The following is a 20,607-nucleotide window of genomic DNA, read 5'->3' on the forward strand; positions in this document are numbered from 1 at the left end:
CGGCCATGGCTGCCGCGGCCGGGCAGGGGGGCCGGGGAGGCGGCGCGTGAGCGGGCGGCGCGGGGCGGGCGGGCGCCCGCGATGTGCCACTCGGCACCTCCCCCGCCGGGCCCGGGCTGCGCGGCGGCCGGGCGGCCCTGGTAGCTGGGCGTGCGGCGCGGAGGGGGCGAGCCCGGCGCGCGGGTCTCATTGTTGGGGGGGGGGGCCCGTCGGGGCATGAGGGCGAGAGCACGGCGGGGGGGGCGGCCAGACAGAGCGAGCGAGGAGGAGGAGGAGGAGGACGCCGAGGAGGAGGAAGGAGGAGGCAAAGAAAAGAAGCGGCGGCGGCGGAGGAGGAGGAGGAGGGAGCGAGGAGGCGCGCGGCCCCCCGCTCCCTCCCTCCCCCCCTGACCCCCGACCCCCGCCGGCCGGCCCCCCGCCCCAGCCCCGGAGGGAGCTCATGGGAGTATGAAGGAGATGGTAGGAGGCTGCTGCGTATGTTCGGACGAGAGGGGCTGGGCCGAGAATCCGCTGGTCTACTGTGATGGGCACGCGTGCAGCGTGGCTGTCCACCAAGGTATGGGGGTGGCCCTCGGGGGGGCGGAGGGACCCAGGGGGCGGCGTGGGCAGGGAGCCCCCGGCCGCGCCCTCTGGAGACCTCCCGGGGCTCGGGCGCCCCTCCCCCACCCCACCTGAAGAGAAGGGAGGAGTCGGGGGGCTGCCCCCGCCCGGTCCTGGAGGACCGGGTCAGGCATTGTTTTCTTGCCTATTGTTCCAGTCCCGCGCCCCCCACCCCAAGTTGAGGGAGTTTGGGGACAGTCTAGGGGCCAATGAGTGCACTCAACGCGCCCCACACCGTCAGTGTCGGGGCTGCTTGGAGAATGTTTACCTGCGAGGTGTACCCTCCCGCCCGGTTATTTTGGTCCCGGCTCTCGGAGGGAGAGGTCAAGGGGGGGGGGTCATCCTCCCCTCCAGCTTCCGGATACTGGGAGGAGCGGAATTGGGAAGGGAGGAGAAGGGTCCCAGGGGAGAGGGGACTCCTAAAATCCTCCGGGAAAGAGTTGCGGATAGGAGAGAGGTTGCGCAGGGGGCCGGGAATAGAGAAGAGGGAGGTTTGGAGTTTCCCCCAGCAGCACATGGTTCGGGAGTTAACTCCTTGAGGAATCTTACCGAGGGCGCAGACTGGCATCTCCCGCCTGTCTGGCACAGCCAGCTGCCCCCCCCCTTCCTGGGACAGCCCTTAATCCTGTCGCTGTCGGGTCTTCCCGCCACTCTCCTATTGGTTACCTGCACTGCACCTGCTCTCGGCCTTGACTTTTGAGCTGTACCTATTATAGTTAGTGGCAGAAGATGAGCTCCCTAGACCCCCGACTTCCCCGCCTCTAACATTACTGGCCCTTTAAGAAATGCCCCCCCCCAATAACAACAAAACGCGTTTGTCTATCGTAAATGTTGTTCCGCTGATTTTCTCTTCCTGATGATGAGGACTGGTCCTGGCAGGAGCTGGGAAACAGAAAGCTGGGTACAGAAAGGGCATGAGGGGAGGATCTTCTAGAAGTTTAAGGTCAAGGACTCAGACTTCCCACCTCTGCTTGGAGGACTTGGTTGTGTGGTTGAAAGCTGGCTGCGTGCTGTTGGGCATTCCTTGTGGTCCTGCTGTCTAGTGAGTGCCCCCCAGGCTGGGAACAGCCCCCTGGCCTAGTTCCTTAGAGTCACCCCCTTCCCCCAGTTATTCTGGGAACAGCCCCTGGTGACAGATTTGTTTGGTGATTCTCCTCCCTCATCCCCAGCTTGCTATGGCATCGTCCAGGTGCCAACAGGACCCTGGTTCTGCAGGAAATGTGAATCTCAGGAGCGAGCAGCCAGGGTGGTGAGTTTGAGACTCCTCTCTCCCCTCTGTACACCTGAGCATCCCCCCCCACTCCCCACCGAGCTAGGGGACTCTGAGGCTGAGGCTGGGGTGGGACTGTCACACAGGATTTCCTGTTTCCTGCACACCTATCACCAACCCCATCTGTCCCTCAGCTTATCCCTCACTCTGCGTCACCTCAGGCACCGGGCCTTTTATTTTTGTTTGCTTGTTTGTTTGAGCTTTTTATTATGGGAAGTTTCCAACCTGTACAAAAGTAGAGGGAATGCTCTAATGAACCTCACGTTGATGTGGATCACCCGTCTTCAACAATGATCACTCGTGGTCAATCCTGTTTTCTCTGTACCCCCACCAGTTCCTCCTTAGACATCTTATCATTACATCCTGGGGCCCTCTGAATGTGTTCAGGGAGGGCCCAGCTCAGCAGATCCCCCACCCGCTTTGGGAAAGCCCACCTCCCAAACCCCTGTGCCCCCTTTTATTGGCAGAGGTGTGAGCTGTGCCCACACAAAGATGGGGCATTGAAGAGGACTGACAATGGAGGTGAGAGGGGTGCTGAGCCTCAGGGCTCATCTACTGAGGTCAGCAAGGCCCCTTGAGCAGGGTCTGGGAAGGCAGGAGTGGTCTGTGGGTGGGGGTGGAATGCAGAGGCTGGTTTCCTTTCCCTTCCCTGGCTGGCAGTGGAGTCTGATGGGAAGGCCGTGGAGGAGGGGACCGTCTGCAGTATGGGGTTGTGAGAGGTGGGGGTCTTGGGCTCGCCATCGCAGCTGAGGCCAGCCCCACACTGCCCCAGGCTGGGCCCACGTGGTGTGTGCCCTCTACATCCCTGAGGTGCAGTTTGCCAACGTGCTCACCATGGAGCCCATCGTGCTGCAGTACGTGCCTCATGATCGCTTCAACAAGGTCAGCGGCCCCTACCGTGCCCCATACCAGTCCCTTCCCTAGCCAACCATTCTTGGGTCCCTCCAGCCCTTCCTTCATCCAGTGTAATTTGATTCTGTCCAACCTACACTTTCGGGGAACTCACGAGGAGGGTAGGCACCTTCCACTGATAGATTCACGCTCGTGCTCTGGAACTCAAGTGAAATAGTAGGCTCCCTTGCAGAAGTACTGCCTGAAGGTAGACCTTAGCGAGCAGTTCACTTATTCATTCACTGAGCACATTTTACTGAGTGCCTACTATGTGCCAAAACTGGGGCAAGATGCTAGACACACAGTGTTTAGATTGATCAAGACAGGTGTGCTCCCTGCCCCACGGAACTCACACTTCTGGGTGGGAAGACTATAGATATCAATAAACAGGCAAATAAAGTAAATGCAACTTGTGTTAAGTGCTGTAAAGAAAACAAACAAGGTACTGAAATAAAGGATACCTTGCGGGGGGGCGGGGGGGGCTTACTTTAGATAAAGTAGTCAAGGAAAGAGACATTTTGGTTGAGACCTGGGGGATGAGAAGGAGCCATCCTTGATGAGGGGGGAGAGTTCCAGGTACCAGGCAGAAGGCATAGCATGTGCAAAGGCCCAGAGGTGGGGATGAGCTCACCGGTGAGGAAGGCAGACACAGTCCCTGGCCTTATCGGGCTCACCGTCCAAGGACTGCACTGTCCAGTATAGTAGCCACTGGCCACATGTGGTTATGTAAATTAATTAAAATCAAATAGAATTTAAAATTCAGGTCCTCAGTCACACTAGCCACATTTCCGGTGCTCAGGAACCTTACGTGGTCTGTGACTGCTGCATCAGACAGTGCGGTAGAGAACAGTTCCATCACCACCAACAGTGCTGTTGGATAGCCCTGACTTAGGATCACGTGGAGAGGATGGAATTGAGGGGGGAGGCCAAAGGATCCCTCAGGTGGAAGGGAAGAGGGCACGATTTTACTGTATCCTGCAGACATGTTACATCTGTGAGGAGCAGGGCCGGGAAAGCAAGGCAGCCTCAGGAGCTTGCATGACCTGTAACCGCCACGGATGTCGACAAGCTTTCCATGTCACCTGGTGAGAGCCCCGCCTGCCCTGCACCCACCCTGAACGTTCTCTAGCCAGCTGTACCAACCCCCTCCGAGCTTTGCCATGGGGGGCTGCTAAAGAGGTTCATCCTAGCTGCTGTGTCTTTGGAGATGAGGGCAGTGCTTTCCTTGGGTGGTCTTGGCTTCACCCCCGCAGGGATCTAGGAGGGTGCAGGGGAGGTGGCCGGTCTGGTTTGTGGCCACGCTTCTCAGGCTGACCTTTCTCGGTTAGTGCCCAAATGGCAGGCCTGCTGTGTGAGGAGGAAGTGCTGGAGGTCGACAATGTCAAGTACTGTGGTTATTGCAAATACCACTTCAGCAAAATGGTGAGTTTCATCTGGGCATGAATGGGTCAGTCAGCCATGGTTTAGAGGGTATGGGCTCCAGGCCAGGCCAGTGCCTGGGGCTGGGAGGACAGACGTGGAAGGAACTATGTCCCTGCCCTTGAGGAGCTCGCCACTGGATGACGAATAATTGAAGCACAGTTGAGGGGTGTGAATCAGAGCCGAACCAGGCTCCATCCAGAGGATGGAGCTCAGGCCCTGCCTGTCAGAGTCTGGGAGGCTTCAAGGAAGAGGCAGCATTTAAGCTGAGCCAACATTTGTGGGGCTCGCTGTGTCCCAGCCTCTGTACTAATCTCTTTATGTGTGTTTTTTTGTGTGATCGTCCCCCAAACCCTAAGAACTAGGTGTACTGCATTTCCCCGTTTCTATGGATGAGTAAGCTCAGACCCACTAAGATTCTGTTATTTATCTCCCAGCTGGTGTGTGGGATTCAGAACAGACAGTCTGAAGCTCCTCAGCAGCCTGCTAAGCAGAGACAGAGAGAAAGGAATCCCAGGCAGAGGGACTGGCGTGGGTAAAGTCCCGAGATGAGAAAGCATTCATAAGCGGCAGAACAGGGTGTGGGGGAGGGACAAGGCAGGAGATGAGGCGAAAAAGCCCAAGGAGGGCCAGAGCTGGACTTGCTTCTGCCCCAGGTTCAGGGGCCCAAGGAGAGGTGGGAGAAGGGGTGTTAACCCATGTTTGTGGAGAGACGTGCATTTCCAGAAGCTGTGGGGTGTCCTGGAGAGGTATGCCGTGGCCTGACTGGGAAGGCAGCTTGGACCTCACCCCCAGGCTACAGGCTTATAAGGCTGCTTGAAAGCAAGAGGGTAACACGATCAGATTTGTGTTTTGGGAAGATTACCCTGGCAGCCACTGTGAAGCCAGATTTGAAGGGCCAGGGCGCGGCTGGGAGACAGCTGTGAGAAAGGGGGGATGGAGGGATGAAGCTGGGTTCTAGAACCATTTCTAGATAGACTTGCCTACATGTCAGGGTAGCTGAGAAGGAGGAGTTGAGGGTGGCACATAGGATTCAGGCTCTCAATGCTGGGTGGATGAGTCTTGAGCACCTGAGGGCGCTGTGAACAGGTGGTGCAGTACGCTTCTGTAGGGCTAGCGTATGTCCTGGTCTGCCCCGGAGAGTCCCAGTTTGTGCCTTTTGCCCTGGTGTAATTATTAATAGCTCCCCCTTTCATTTTCAGAAGTGTCCTACTTTGGATCATAAGTCATAGGGTCATCTAGGTGCAGGGTTTGATATCAACTTAAGACAACGTAGGGAGCTCGGTTTGGTTCATAGGAGGTGCCAAGTGGGGATGTTCAGATTTGGTGGCTGTGAGGCCCCCAGGCAGGGTGGTAGTGGCAGCCCCAGGTGTATAAGGCTGGGGCTGGAATCCCCGGGTGCCCATCAGGTAGGGGGCTCAAGTGTGAAGAGAACCATGAGGTGGGGAGTTCAGAGCTCAGCAGAGTAGAAGCAGTGCCCACCGCTGGGGAGGGATGGGGTCAGACGAGGCCTGAAATTAGTGCTTGCATTTGACGGTTGGGAGGTAGTGGGTGGCCTTAGAGGGAACAGCTATAAGTCTAGGACAGGTGAAGCCATCAGCCCAGGCAGTGGGGAGTCCAAGGCTCTGGCGGGGGGGGGGGGGGGGGGCGGGGGGGGGAATGGCAGCACAAGTGTTGTCTGGGTTTTTCTTATGGATGTTTACTCCCCCCCGCCTCCGCTTCTTAAGGGCAGCAGGTCCTTTGGGACAAAAGGAACCACTGTGTTTGGTGGAGGGCCAGGAACAAAGGAGAAGGGGTGATGGCTGGAGCAAAGTGTCTGGAGGAGAGGATGGGGTATGGAGTACAGGGGAGCAGGGGCTCCCATGAGGGCTGTCCCGTATGTCCTCCACCCCAGGGAAGGAGGTGGTAGTGGGCCGTGGCCCAGGGCCTGAGAGGGGCCGAGAGGGCACCGTGAGAAGAGGTGGGCGGAGAGTGAGAGGCCGCCTCCATCCGTGCGTTGCTGGGCCGAGACGCCCCACCTCTCTGGGCCTCAGTTGCTGCTGAATCTTGTGCACTGGACAAGCCAGCGGGGAAACCAGGATTCCAGTCTAGGGAAGGCACTTCCATTGAGCAGAGTATCATTAAGGACACAGGGTCCTCTTAGTGACGGGCAGTGTGGGGGTGGGGGGTCCCTGATCTTCAGGAACCTTTTCCTAGGCTAGTGGGAGGAGGTTATGGCAGTTCCTCTCGGTTCTCTCCCCAGAAGACATCCCGGCACGCGAGCGGGGCAGGCAGCGGAGGAGGGGGAGGCACAGGGGCAGGCGGCAGCGGCTTTATCGCTGGCCGGAGGAGCAGGTCGGCCTCGCCGTCCACGCAGCAGGAGAAGCACCCTTCCCACCACGAGAGGGGCCAGAAGAAGGTAAAAGTCTTCTCCCTCCACCCCTCCTGCCCACTCACAAACACCTGTTTCTTTCAAGAAGCCACCCAGGTCTCCGGAAGGCCATAGGGCCTACCCCCTTCCTTCCTCTGAGGCCACTGAGGGCAGAGAGGGGGCTGAGGAAGTGACATGTGAGGGTCGCGGAGGGTGAGGTGAAGGCTTGGCTTCCCTGGGGCTCTTTGTATCTGTGTAGTTCCTCCGTGTCCTCCCCATGACATGACAGTGTCCCCAACATTTGCACACACGCCACAGTCTAGCCATGTGTCGGTCCAGTTTGTAAGTGCACACGCCTGCGTCCCCGCCACACGTCACGGTGTGCCCGGCCCCCGTCCCTCCGCACAGCTCGGTGTCCCGGGTGTGTGCTCACATGAGCGGTGCTCTGTGTCGCTGGCATGATAATGGGACGGGCTATTTTTAGCAGGCAGTGAGGAGGAGGGGGAAGGGCTGTCGGCTCTCAGAGGAACCTGCCTGGGCCACTCCTGTCCCGCCAAAGTCCCCCAGTCCCTCCATAGGGGGAGATGGTGCCCACAAAGCCTTGTCCTTGAAAGGACCCCACTCCCCACACGCATGTGCTGTGTTTATCCTGACCCAGACTGTTCCCCAACATCAGTTCCAGTCCCTTCTTCCTCCCCAGAGTCGAAAGGACAAAGAACGCCTTAAACAGAAGCACAAGAAGCGGCCTGAGTCACCCCCCAGCATCCTCACCCCACCTGTGGTCCCCACTGCTGACAAGGTACTGCTGCCTACACCCAGGAGGGATGGCCACCGCAGCGGGAGGGAGGCACGGGGCGAGGGGTCAGGGTGAGCACCCCTGGGAACCTCCTCAGCTTCATGTTAATATGCCTCTGCTCCCCACCCCGCCCCGCTCTACTCCTCTTCTAGCCCAGGAGGGGCCTCTGCTCCTCAGCCCAACCAGGAGAGGTAGGGGTGGGGTGGGGGGCACCACCCTGCCTGCTGGCTGCCAGATGTTCACATCTGCCTCTGTCCAGACAGAGGGCCTCGGCACTGGGCTCCTGTCTGCAGGTACGGTACTCACGGTGCTTCTCTGATTTTCTGGGGCCCATTTCCCCAAAGAGAGGCAGAGAGGACCCCTTCACTCTCATCCCTCCTCCGCATCAGGAGGCTGCCCAGAGCCTGTCGCCTAACCAAAAGCCCGCTCCATGCAGGCCGGAGGGACTGAAAGTGTGGCCCCTGATGGCTTGCGGGGCAGGCCTGTGGACCACACCCTGAAACCCTCACCGAGCCCACCTTCCCGGTAGGGGCATGGCATGTCAGGCCTGACTCCAGAAACTGGCAACATCTGGATAAGCAACCAGCAGGCCCTATCCGAGGCCAGGGAATGGCTAATCCAAGCCAGAGCAGCCCTCCCTGCCCCTCCTTCCAGCCCGTCCTCCCCATGGAAGGAGAACAGGGGCCTGGAGACGCTGCCTCCTCCTGTCACCATTACTGCCCCATTCACCTCCACTGGCCTCAGGAGGTTGGCAGAGCTCTGGGCATCTTAGCAGGAGGCTCAGGTATCAGGTTTCCAGGGTGATGTTGCTGTGGCAACTGTCCCAGTAACCCTCTCCCCTCCCTGCTGCCCAGGGCTCACCTGGAAAAGCTTGATGTCTGCGCCCTCTGGTCTTTCCCTGGGGTTTGCAGGCAGGGGGAAAGAGAGGGCCAGAGATCTAGGAGTTATCCCAGTGGCTGGGCATCCCTTTGGATGTGTTGGAGCATTCTGCCCATCCCCCTCCACCCACCCCAGCATTTCAGCCACCCCTCCCCCTGGGCCCTCTCCTCCCTTGCTCTCATAACCACATCTGGCTCCCTTCAGAACTCCAGCTGTTGAAAAGAACAAAGAAAAAGACAAGAGACCAGGGCTCCGCCCAGGAAGGGGCAGCACGGGGTGGCTCTCATTCTCCCATCCATCCTCCCTCTGGCATTTGTTCATTTACTGAATACCTGGTCTCCACCAGGAGGAAAAGCCATCCCTGGTAGTAATACAAAGCCCTAACTCACTCACCACATGCCAGGCTCCCTTCTGGAACAGGGGGATGGAGGGGATGCCTGGGGGATTTGCTCATTTAATCCTCAAAATAATCCAATGAAGTAGGTATTTTATTAACCCCATTTAATAAATGAAGAAACTGAGGCACAGAGAAGTTAAGTCATTTGCCTAAAAGCACACAGCTAGGGAGTGGTGGAGTCAAGATTTGAACCCAGGCAGTCGGGCTTGAAGGCCTGTTATCTTAACCACCACAGGACACTGTCTCTGCAGTGTATCACTAGCAGCCATGCCATCAGAATCATCCTCATTATTGACCCCATACTATGTGTCTGGCATTGTGGTCCTCATAATTCTCCAAATAGGCATAATTAGCCCCATAAGGACACTGAAGCTCGGTGAGGTTGAGAGACCACACAACATAACACGGTGGTAACCGGCAGAACCCACCAGGCTAACAGACCCCAGAGACCCCGCTCTTCCAGCCACTGCTGCCACCCTCAGACGTGGGGGACCGTATCTTGCAGTACAGTGTGGCACCTGATGGCTGACGTGGGTGGGTACACGATACCCGGAAATAAGAGGACAGAAAGATTTGTTCCACCCAGGTAGCTATAGGGTGACTTCACGGAAGAGGGGGCTCTCGAGCTGGCTTTGGAAGGAGAAGATGTTTCCCGGGAAGAGGAAGGCTAGGCTCTCCGGGCAGAGGGCTGGGCATGGAAGCTCAGGTTGTCTAGGAAGGGCATGGAGTGGCCGGGGAGCAGGCTGTCGGCCAGGTGGCTGCTTCTGGGGGTGAGCATGGAGGGAGTGGTGGGGACTGGAGGGCCCAGGAATGAGGCCATTCTCCTTGAAGTTCCTCTTCCCTGCGTACACCAGTTCCCAACACAAGTCCAGCCCTTTAGGCCTAAGTATTTCTTTTTTTTTTTCTTTTTTTGCGGTACGCGGGCCTCTCACTGTTGTGGCCTCTCCCGTTGCGGAGCACAGGCTCCGGACGCGTAGGCTCAGCGGCCATGGCTCACGGGCCCAGCCGCTCCGCGGCATGTGGGATCTTCCCGGACCGGGGCACGAACCCGTGTCCCCTGCATCGGCAGGTGGACTCTCAACCACTGCGCCACCAGGGAAGCCCCTAAGTATTTCTTAAATGAGTGACTAAGAAGATACGTGCATCAGTACAGACTCTGAGACTGTTTTCATCTCTCGCCTGCCCGAGGTGAAGGACAGACAGTTTCTTGGGTTCAGAGCTCCCAACTCTTCACACCCAGAAGTTACAGAGCTGCCCCCCATCTCCCCGGTCTAGGAGCTCCTGCCACTATCCCCTTGCCCGAAAATCCTTCCTGAAGCTAACTCTGGGCTCCCCCAGTAGAGCCCTAGGTCCTGTGTCCTGCTCCGCTCCCAAGTCAGGGTGAGCCCAGACCCTGGGGGCCGGCCTCGAGCCTTCCTCTCCTCCTTCCCTCAGGTCTCCTCCTCAGCTTCCTCCTCCTCCCACCACGAGGCCAGCACTCAGGAGACTTCTGAAAGCAGCAGGGACTCAAAGGGGAAAAAGTCTTCCAGCCATGGCCTGAGTCACAAGGGGAAGAAGCTGAGCAGTGGGAAAGGTGTGAGCAGCTTTACCTCCGCCTCCTCCTCTTCTTCCTCCTCCTCTTCCTCCTCCTCTGGGGGGCCCTTCCAGCCTGCAGGTGAGTGTGGGCGTCCCGGAGGAGGCTGGGAGCGGGACGGTCTTTGGCCCTGAGCTTTTCTACCAAGGGCCTTTTTATGTTGGTTTGCGTCTCATTTGCTTCCTAAAGTGGTTGGGGTCGGGGGGATCCCCACCAAGTGACTCCCATCCACACCCTCCCCTCAGCCCTCTCCTCTCGAGGTGGAACTCCCCTCCGGTCTCCCTCAGGGCCCACCTCTCCAACCCCCATAACCATATTCATTATCCCCTGCACTTACGCTGTCAGGTACCACGTTTAAAGCACCAACTCTAATCTCCTGTAATCTCTGTAGTCATCGAGTGAGCTCACTAGGGTGGGAGTTATTCTCCTCCTACTTTATCACAGGTGGGAAAGCTGGAGGGCGGGGACACTGTCCCAGGACACAGACACAGTGGCCGAGCTGGGACAGGAAACTCAGCTTCCCCATCCCCTGACCAGAGTTCTCTCTACTAGTGCACACTGAGTGGGAGGGAGGCAGGGGATCTGGGGTCCATCTGTAATTCCGTTTCCCCCTCTGCAGTTTCGTCCCTGCAGAGCTCCCCTGACTTCTCTGCATTCCCCAAGTTGGAGCAGCCAGAGGAGGACAAGTACTCCAAGCCCGCAGCGCGCCCCCCTTCAGCTCCTCCCTCTCCCTCAGCCCCCGAGCCCCCCAAGGCTGACCTCTTTGAGCAGAAGGTGGTCTTCTCTGGCTTTGGGCCCATCATGCGCTTCTCCACCACCACCTCCAGCTCGGGCCGGGCCCGGGCCCCGTCCCCTGGGGACTATAAGTCACCCCACGTCTCGGGGTCCGGGACCTCAGCAGGCACCCACAAGCGGATGCCCACACTGAGCGCCGCCCCTGTGCCTGTTGAGGAGGCCCCTGAGACAGGCCTGAAGGAGAAGAAGCACAAAGCCAGCAAGAGGAGCCGACACGGGCCAGGCCGTCCCAAGGGCAGCCGCAACAAGGAGGGCACCGGGGGCCCGGCCCTTCCCTCCCTGCCTGGTGCCCAGCTGGCTGGCTTTACCGCCACTGCTGCCTCACCCTTCTCCGGAGGTTCCCTTGTCAGCTCTGGCCTGGGTGGTCTGGCCTCCCGTACCTTTGGGCCTTCCGGGAGCCTGCCCAGCCTGAGCCTGGAGTCCCCACTGCTGGGGGCAGGTTAGTGACCCTTGGGGATGGAGGGTATCTCAGGGCCCAGCCAGTCTAGTGAGGGGACAGAGGCACAAACATGCAGTTAGAAGGAAATGCGATAGAAACTGCTCCAGAAGACAAAGGATGCAGGTGACAGTCACCTCTGAGACACTCCCCCATACCCATTTTCTGCATGGTTGTAGCGGGAGAGATTGCCAACAGGACTTAACCAAGTTTGGGTTGGGGGATTAGAAAAACTGGGAATTCTCCAGGTTTAGCAGGGCAGTGGAATAAGCAGGCATGGCAAGCAGATGTCACCCAAGCAAGAAGTGACATCTTTGCAGCAAGAGGGTGAGACTGGTGTGTGGCCAGATCCAGGGGAGTGTTCTCCTTGGGGAGAGGCTGCTCTAGCCACCTGACTAAGGTGGGGCGTGGGGGAGGGGTGACTCTAAGCTTCCCTCTGTGTCTGTCTTGTGCCTGTAGGCATCTACACCAGTAATAAGGACCCCATCTCCCACGGTGGTGGAATGCTGCGGGCTGTCTGCAGCACCCCCCTCTCCTCCAGCCTTCTGGGGCCCCCAGGGACCTCGGCCTTGCCCCGCCTCAGCCGCTCCCCATTCACCAGCACCCTCCCTTCCTCCTCTGCTTCTATCTCCACCACTCAGGTGAGGCCTTACTCCTGGGCTCCGCCATCCCTGGGCAGGTGGGGGACAGCCTGCTGAGGACCCCAGCTTCCCATGGGAATTTGAGAGATTGGGCTTGCTCACCACCAGAACTTCTCCCTCTCTCTGGTCCTCTCTCCTCCCCAGCACGCCTGGTCCCCTCCACCCCGGTGCACACAGTTGTGCTCTAGATCCAAGAATAACCACCAGGCTGGACTCTACCTCCTTTCCCTCAGGTGTTTTCTCTGGCTGGCTCCACCTTTAGTCTCCCTTCTACCCACATCTTTGGAACCCCCATGGGTGCCGTTAACCCCCTCCTCACCCAAGCCGAGAGCAGCCACACAGGTATGTGAGTCTCTGACCCCATTCCCCTTTCTTCCCAAAGGCCTGAGGGGCCCCTGTCACCTGCTTGTCACCCCAGAAAGGATGGGAGGGCTTTCTGGCTGCCCGCACCCTCTGGCCATTGCCCACCCTGCAAAAAAACATTCCACACACGACAAACCTACACTTTCACATTAAAACCCCCGTGAGGAGGCGGGACAGGACAGGGCAGAATAAATACTGCTCCATCTCACAAAACAAAAAGGCAGAGAGATGAATGACTTGCTCAAGGCAGTTGGGGTAGGGAAAGGCAGCGCAGCAGCTGAAATTCTGGTACCCTGGCTCCAAGCCTCGTTCTCCTACCGGTGTAGCCTAGCTCCCTGCTGGCCTCTTAGTGAGTTCTTGGGATCAGAGTTTACAGAGATCCCACCAGCTGGACAGCAGCCTCTCTGGGTATTTAGGAGTTAAGGGGGCGGATCACAAGTGCCCCTCCCTCTCCCTGGAGAGTCAACCCAGCCCCAGAGAGCTGATTGGTGCAGCGGTACCACCTGGCCGGCTGGAGGGCGGGGCTTACCAGTTCAGGTAAGCCTTAAGGGGACCAATCTGATTCCAGAATTAAGAACCCTACAGAGTAGGTGACTGTATTTTGCCAAAACGCAAAGTGGAATTCAGTGGCCCAACAGAGGGTTTTGACGTCTAATGTTTTAGTTTATTAATATAAAGGTCATATAAAACTGATTATAATAGCTACAGTAATTAAGGCCTTGCTGCATGCCAGCTAAGCCGTTCAGATTAACGCTTCACATTTACTACCTCATTTTAATCCTCGTAACAATCACTTCAGAGAGGTTAGTTTCAAGCCCACGGTCACACAGCAGGTAAGTATCATATCCAAGTTCAACTCAGGACTGTGTAGGCCCCAAGTTTCTATGACTCTGAAGTTGTAAGTTTTCCAGGAAAAAAATTAGGAGGTGGATCTGAAAGTAGCCAGGCTGCAGGAGCCTTTCTGCCTAGAGAAGGAGGAAGGGACGAGATCTCATGGCTTTGCCTCCCACGGCGCTGGGTTTCCAAGCCAGGGCTCCCAGCGCCTTAAGAACTAGAACTGGCTATCTGGGGTTGGGAGATCCTGGGGAAAGGGGTCTGCGGTACGGTCCCAGATCCCGCACCCACTTCCCAGGCGGGGACTGTGAGGCCGACGGCACCTCTTCCTCGCTGATCCCTGCCCTCCTTCTCCTTCCAAGAGCCAGACCTGGAGGACTGCAGCTTCCGATGTCGGGGGACCTCCCCCCAGGAGAGTCTGTCTTCCATGTGAGGGAGAGAGTGGCGGCTTGGGGGAGGGGCTGGGAGCGGGGTGGAGGGACTGTCAGGGAGGAGAGAGCGGAGAGGCGGGCGCGGGGAAGAGGTTGGGATCCAGAGGGGATGACTGAAACCCCTAAGGCGGGAGGAGGAGGGCAGGGAGACAGGAGTGGGGGAGTGAGGTAAGCCTGAGCTCGGTTTTCCCTTCTGACCCCAGGTCCCCAATCAGCAGTCTCCCAGCACTCTTCGACCAGACAGCACCCTGCGGGGGCGGCCAGTTGGACCCAGCGGCCCCCGGAACGACCAACATGGAGCAGCTGCTGGAGAAGCAGGGCGATGGCGAGGCCGGAGTCAACAGTGAGAAGGGGTGACGTCGGGCTGGGTGACCTGTCCTAGGACACCCCCAGACTCGGTCACCTTTCTCTCCCAGGTCCCCAAACGTCTTTACGGTTCCGCCTGCGGCCCCGCCCCTGCCTTAACTCTGGCCAACCGCTGGCCTTGCCTTTAACCCTCGCTGGGTCCTGCTCCTGGGCCCGCCCCCTCTTCGCAGGGCTTTTGGCGCTCACGACCTCCTGGCCCTTATTTTACTAAGCCCCAACTTCCGCCCGCCCCTTCCCTCCCAAGCACTTGGACTCCACCCCAAGCCTCAGGCCCCACCCGTGGTCCTCGCACCTCTAGCTCCCCAGGACTCACCTGAGTCCCTCGCTAGCCGGCGCCTTCTCTGCTAGGTCTCAGTCCTATTTCCTCTGTCAGGCCCCGCCCCTCCAGGCCCCGCCCCCGGTCACCTGGCCCCGCCCCCAGCCTTTCCAGGCCCGCGGGGCTCAGGCGCTCTCGCCTTCTGTCTGCAGTCGTGGAGATGCTGAAGGCGCTGCATGCACTGCAGAAGGAAAACCAGAGGCTTCAGGAGCAGATCCTGAGCCTTACGGCTAAGAAAGAGCGACTGCAGATTCTCAACGTGCAACTCTCTGTGCCCTTCGCCGCCCTGCCTGCCGCCCTGCCTGCCACCAACGGCCCTGTCCCTGGGCCCTATGGCCTGCCTCCCCAAGGTAAGGGGAATCCCACCCAGCCCGGGGATGGGGGCTTCTGCTGTGCGGTCGGAACTGGCCCTGACTCCAGCCCCTGACCTCCTTCCGTGATCTCCCTCCCTCAGCCGGCAGCAGCGATTCCTTGAGCACCAGCAAGAGCCCTCCGGGGAAGAACAGTCTGGGCCTGGACAACTCGCTGTCCACGTCTTCCGAGGTGGGCGCCACGGGGAGGGGCACCAGGGACGGGCAGGAGTGGGGAGGTGCAAGGGCCTTCTAGTTGCATCTCTACCTTGCGGCTATTGGAGGCTGGACAATGGAGTGATTGGCTGAGTAATTGGTTGACTGACCCATTCATTCTTTCATTAAATAAGTAATCATTATGAGGTGCCTACTTAGCTCCAGGCATTGGCTAAGCAATGAGTGAGCAAATCGGACAGTCTTGCTCCTGGAGACAGGCTCAATCCAAGAAAATCAATAATTACAAATCAGGAAAATTACTAAGATGGAAATAATTTGAGGGCTATGAGAAAGAATGGAGGGTGGGGTTCTTCTCTGAATATAAGGTGGTTAGGGAAGGCCTCTTTGAGAAGTGTTTGTGAAGAGTTTATTATAGTTTGTTGTAGCTGCACACAAAATAATCCCCGTGTAATTGCTGGCGGTTGGGGGAGCCGTTGCTATTGTTATATTGTGGTTGTTTCTGGAAATCAAACAAAGTGGGTTCTTGTTCTCCCTGCTACTTTCTAAATGTGTGACTTGGGCAACAATAGTCATAATAGTAACCGACATTAATTGCATACTTGCCCTTTGTCACGTCTTGTGCTGAGACTTTTAAAGGGTGTGTGTGTTTTGTCTTCACAATAGTTTTATGGAATAGGTTCTCCTCTTACCCCCGTGTTATGAGTGAGGAAACTAAAACAGAGAAGCCACTCAAGCCATTAAATTGTGGACATGGGATTTGAGCCTGAATCTTTCACTCCAGCTGCCTGCAGAGTTGTTTAGCCTGTTTAAGAACCAGTGGTTTCACCCATAAAAAGGCAGTAACGAGTTAGTACAGGTCAGGCACTGAACCCTGGGTCTGGTTCACCAGGTGGTCACTACCGTCATCACTGTTCAGTGTTAAACAAGCATCGTGAGGGGTGCTGGGCCCCTAGGAAGTGACTTGTGAAGACTGTTTGGATTCTTATCCTTTATCCCGGGCCTTGCTTCTTCCTGGGTGGCTCTGCCTGGGGGAAGGGGGGGGTGGCTGTGCTCTGTGAGAATGCTGGTGGGTGCCGGGCCGGGGGGCCAGAAAGGTCATGCTGGCCCCCTGCCCCTCTGACCCCTCCCTTCCCCCTCCCTCCCCAGGACCCACACTCAGGCTGCCCAAGCCGCAGCAGCTCGTCGCTGTCCTTCCACAGCACGCCCCCACCGCTGCCCCTGCTCCAGCAGAGCCCTGCTACTCTGCCCCTGGCCCTGCCTGGGGGCCCTGCCCCGCTCCCGCCCCAGCCACAGAATGGGCTAGGCCGGGCACCCGGGGCAGCGGGGCTGGGGGCTATGCCCCTGGCTGAGGGGCTGCTGGGGGGGCTGGCGGGCAGCGGGGCCCTGCCCCTCAATGGGCTCCTGGGGGGGTTGAATGGGGCTGCCGCCCCCAACCCCGCGGGCTTGAGCCAGGCTGGCGGGGCCCCTGCGCTGCAGCTGCCAGGTTGTCTCAACAGGTGAGGGAGAGCTCAGTCTGGGGAAGGGAAGGGGGAGGCTGGCTCTGGGAGGGAATCCCCCCAAACACCCACAGTTCCTCAGAAGGAAAGCTGTCCTCTGATCTTACAGGGTCTAGAATCTAGTCACCCCAGGTTCTCCTTAGATGTTAGATGTGAGTGCCCTCCAGATGGTAGCTCTCCGTGGACAAAGTCGTCTGTTTATGCCTTGTACCCTAGCTAGCCTAGGTTTTCCTTCTGGGAAAGTTCTTCCCTCTGATGTGCCTCCCTCCCACTGTCCTCTCTGAGCTCAGTCCGTTTCGCTCTAGTCCTCTAATATCTCACATCCCTGCCTCTCCCCACCTGGGTCTGAGGGAGTCTGGGAAGTTAGGGGAGCAGGCGAGGAGGGTTCCGCTGTCCCTTCCCATGGTCTGTGATTTGTCCCCCTGCCTCAGCCTCACCGAGCAGCAGCGACACCTCCTGCAGCAGCAAGAGCAGCAGCTCCAGCAGCTCCAGCAGCTCCTGGCGTCCCCACAGCTGACCCCGGTAATGCCCCTCCCTTCCTGGGCCACCTCCCCTCCCCCAGCTCTGCTGGAAGGGCCCTCTCAGAGGGTCTGGGCCAGCCCAGGGAGGGCAGCCCCAGGCTGGGTGGAGGTTGCCCCTAAGGGTCCTGTGGGGTCAGAGGGCATAAGTGTTCCTCTCGGGGGGGCCCCTGGGCACTGGGGAAGGGATGCTGTAGTGGCCCCAGATCACATCCTAGCGAAAGGTTCTGGAGGGTGGTGAGTCCTCAGTTACTGAGCATTTCCAATTCCAGCCCCAAGGCTCTTCAGTGGGGAACTTCGGGGTCTGCGTAGAGCGGTGGCCAAGCGGGTGACAGACACCGCTTCAACCAGAGCAGCCCCTTTTGGGTCTTTCTTGTGTGTTGAGTTCTGCTAAAAATTCCTTTGGAGGAAAGGAATTCTTCCTTTTAAAAAGGAGGGAGTTGAAAAAATAGAAAAATATTCATTTTCATATAAAGAAATATGAGAAAGATACATAAGAAACCAATTCAATTGGTTATCTACAGAGGCCAGATGGCAGCAGGGGTAAAAGCAAGATTTCTGAAGATAAGCCTTAATAAATCACTTTGGGTTTTGGAACACTGAAAATGCTTTGCCTATTCAAAGCAAAAATAAATGACTCTTAAGGGAAAAAACAAATGAAAAAGAGGGGAGTTGAAAACTATTGACCTCATTCAGTGTTTCTCAACTTGGGGTCATACCATCCCTGGGGACATTTGTGGTTGTCATAGCAACTGAGGAATTGATTTAGTGAGGGGGGGGGTGGGGCCAGGGATGTTAAACCCCCTGCACTTGGCCCCGGCTGTGCCAAGTGCTGACGGTGTGCAACCACTTTCTGGTCTGGGTGGGGAGACTGAGGCCCAGAGGAGGGAGTTAGACAGAACCTTGAGTGTCTCCCAGGTCTTTTGCCTCATGGTCCTAGTGTGATAGGATGGTGCCCAGGCCAGTGAGAGCAAGATGACCCTGGGGACCACTGGCCAGTAAGCAATCTGGGCCCCTTGCAGGAACACCAGACTGTTGTCTACCAGATGATCCAGCAGATCCAGCAGAAGCGGGAGCTGCAGCGGCTGCAGATGGCCGGGGGCTCCCAGTTGCCCATGGCCAGCCTGCTGGCCGGGAGCTCCACCCCGCTGCTGTCCGCGGGCACTCCTGGCCTGCTGCCCACAGCATCTGCCCCACCTCTGCTGCCCGCCGGAGCCCTGGTGGCTCCCTCGCTCGGCAACAACACAAGTCTCATGGCCGCAGCAGCTGCGGCCGCAGCAGTAGCAGCAGCAGGCGGACCTCCAGTCCTCACTGCCCAGACCAACCCCTTCCTCAGCCTGTCGGGGGCGGATGGCAGTGGCAGTGGCCCCAAAGGAGGGGTAAGTAAGGGGTCCGGCTTGGGGGAGGGGCCGGGAGTGGGGCAGAGGGACCGTCCTGTCTCCCTTCTGGATGGGCAGCGAGGGAGCATTAGAAGGTACATCATCAGATGCATCATCAGAAGGAGGAAGGAAGCGACCCCTAGGGCAGCAGAGTGCCCTGCTCTAGACCCCAGGCCCTCTGCCAGCACATGGGTGCCCTCCTGCAGATCTAAGAAAGATACACTTTGCACATGGGCTAATAGCGAAAAGACCAATTAGAAAACGGCGTTCCTCTGGGGAGACCCATTAGGAAAGGCTGTTTCCTCTCTGATTGGACCATTTAGAAGAAGATGATGCTCTGGGTGGGCCATTTCAAGAAAGGCCCTCCCTTCTCCTTCTGAGGGCAAAGGGCCTCAGCTGGCGCGTGCCTGCTTAGCTGGGTGCCCTATGCAGGGCAACGCCCCCAAACACACACACACACAAGGTGACCCTGGTGTGCAGCCGCCAAAGCCCAGACCCTTACTGCACCCAACGTCAGCTTTCTTGACCCAGGAAGCTATTCTCAACTGGGTGTTAGGACCAGACACCTCCCAAAGCCCCAGTCTTCCTTCCTCTTTTTCCAGACTGCTGACAAAGGAGCCTCAGCCAACCAGGAAAAAGGCTAAAGCCACCCAGGCTCCTGCTGACCCCCAAGTGGAGGGGCAGATCCTGGTCTGAGGGGTCCCAGCCTGGAGCAGGCACCTGCACCCAGACACTGGAGAGCCCCGGCCCAGAGCATGTGCTGAGGCCCGGGGAGTGTGGGGCGCTCCTGGTGCCGAGGACTGAGACCGAGAGGGGAGCCCCTTCCATCTGGCCCCCCTCCCCCTCTGCACTGGCCCCTTTGTGAGGGGCTCAGAAGGAGGACAGGCTCCAAGCCCGCCTAGGAGCCCCCACTCTCAGCGAATGTTTTGAGGTTCCCCAGAGAGCAAAGTGGGCCATGGCATAAGTGGGGGGTTGGTTGAACCCGCCACGTAAAATGGATTAGCACTTGAGTGGGATAAGTGGGGGGCTAGGCCCTGGGCCTGCCCCTGTGCGGAAGTCTTTTATGGAAGAAGGGGTGGCCCTACTTGACCTGCAGTTTCTTCCCAACTTGGGCAGATGGCAAGAGGGCTTCCTTGGACTGTTTCTCGCTGGGCCCCTTCCCCTGCCCCCGACAAGGGTCACAAGCTGAGCTTGTAAAAGCCCACAGACTGGGGGGCCGAAGGGGGGTAGGATGGCATCAAATTTGGCCCAAGCCTCCCTACCTCTGGGGGGTGGGCCCCAGTGATGGGCTGGGGGAAGGCAGGGGGTGGGTGGCCCAGCCCCCTCGATCCCCTGCCCCTTGTTTGCACTATTGGATTTAGGAGTGCCGAGGGTGGGGAGATGGAGCTGCCTGACTCAGAGAGCGTGTATGCGTGTGCGTGTGTCTGTCCGTCCGTCTGTCTGTCTGTCTACCGCTGGAGCCCGGGCAGCTGAGGGCAGGGATAGGAGCAGTGCTCTGACGAGGCCGTATCAGAGGGGCGCTCCCAGCTCTTGTTTGCACCCTCTCACCTCACCAACTTTGGTCTCTCTCTGGGGCCTGAATGGTTAACAAAAACCAGAACCATACTCCAATACTGGAGAGTAACTGGGGGCTGGGGGCTTTGAATCAGGGTAATATCCTGCCTTTCCTCCCCCAGACTCTACATGGTCTCAGTGCCCCCTCAGCGCTCCCCTTCCCCCACTGATACTTGGTCCTGCTTCCCTGGCAAAGGGGAGCCCCAGGGATTGGGGGATGAGGCAAGGGGGGTAAAGTGCCACTTCTTTTAGTGAAACCTTCCTCCCAGGATTAGCCAGCCTGCCTTCCCGCACCCCACCCCCACCCACCAGGGGAGACTTAAGCTTACGCTGACCTACAACTGTCCCTTCACCCACCAGCTATTTCCCCAGGGTGTAGTGGGCAATTCTCACCTTAAAGAGTCCCCACCTGCCCAGAGCTTTTGGTGGCCAAGGTTGAGGGCCGGTGGGACAGCCAGGAGAGGGGCGAGGTTGAAGCCTGTGTCTGTGTCGGGTGCACTGGGGTCGGAGCCAGGAGGAGCGTGGCCAGCTTCCCTGATGACCACGTCTAGTCAGTCTCTTTGCATGTGTGGATTTGTGTGTGTGTGTGTTTCTGTTTGGGTTTTTGTTGTTGTTGGTTTTGTTTTGTTTTTTAAATAAAGAAAAGAAGATGTGTATATTTTTGGCAATGACAGAAACGTAGTGCAGATATATTTTTGCCTGTGCTGCTCAACTGGTTTTTTTCTGATACTGAAAATAATATTAATATTCCTGTTGATAAGACTTTGTAAGATGTT

At 57.9% G+C, this 20,607-nt stretch overlaps 1 protein-coding gene across 3 annotated transcripts; it reads left to right on the top strand.

Annotated features, from left to right (window-relative positions):
- Positions 1 to 210: 210 nt before the first annotated feature.
- MLLT6 (MLLT6, PHD finger containing) lies at positions 211 to 20,607 on the top strand. Of its 3 annotated transcripts, none has more exons than XM_079904440.1 (20): positions 211 to 556; positions 1,770 to 1,849; positions 2,338 to 2,392; positions 2,643 to 2,752; positions 3,743 to 3,846; positions 4,090 to 4,183; positions 6,423 to 6,578; positions 7,231 to 7,329; positions 10,037 to 10,175; positions 10,795 to 11,409; positions 11,866 to 12,047; positions 12,281 to 12,389; positions 13,607 to 13,673; positions 13,879 to 14,018; positions 14,510 to 14,707; positions 14,812 to 14,900; positions 16,031 to 16,380; positions 16,812 to 16,902; positions 17,921 to 18,277; positions 18,880 to 20,607. In XM_079904440.1, exons 1-20 carry the CDS (start codon positions 448 to 450, stop codon positions 18,919 to 18,921), a joined length of 3,186 nt encoding a protein of 1,061 aa, XP_079760566.1. In that variant the 5' UTR covers positions 211 to 447; the 3' UTR covers positions 18,922 to 20,607. The 3 variants fall into 3 exon arrangements, with proteins under 3 accessions (XP_079760566.1, XP_079760565.1, XP_079760564.1); XM_079904439.1 differs by having other exon boundaries at positions 6,426 to 6,578; positions 10,037 to 10,256; XM_079904438.1 differs by having other exon boundaries at positions 212 to 556; positions 10,037 to 10,256.

Source organism: Stenella coeruleoalba (genome assembly GCF_951394435.1).
Source record: "Stenella coeruleoalba genome assembly, chromosome: 19".
Classification (NCBI taxonomy): domain Eukaryota; kingdom Metazoa; phylum Chordata; class Mammalia; order Artiodactyla; family Delphinidae; genus Stenella; species Stenella coeruleoalba.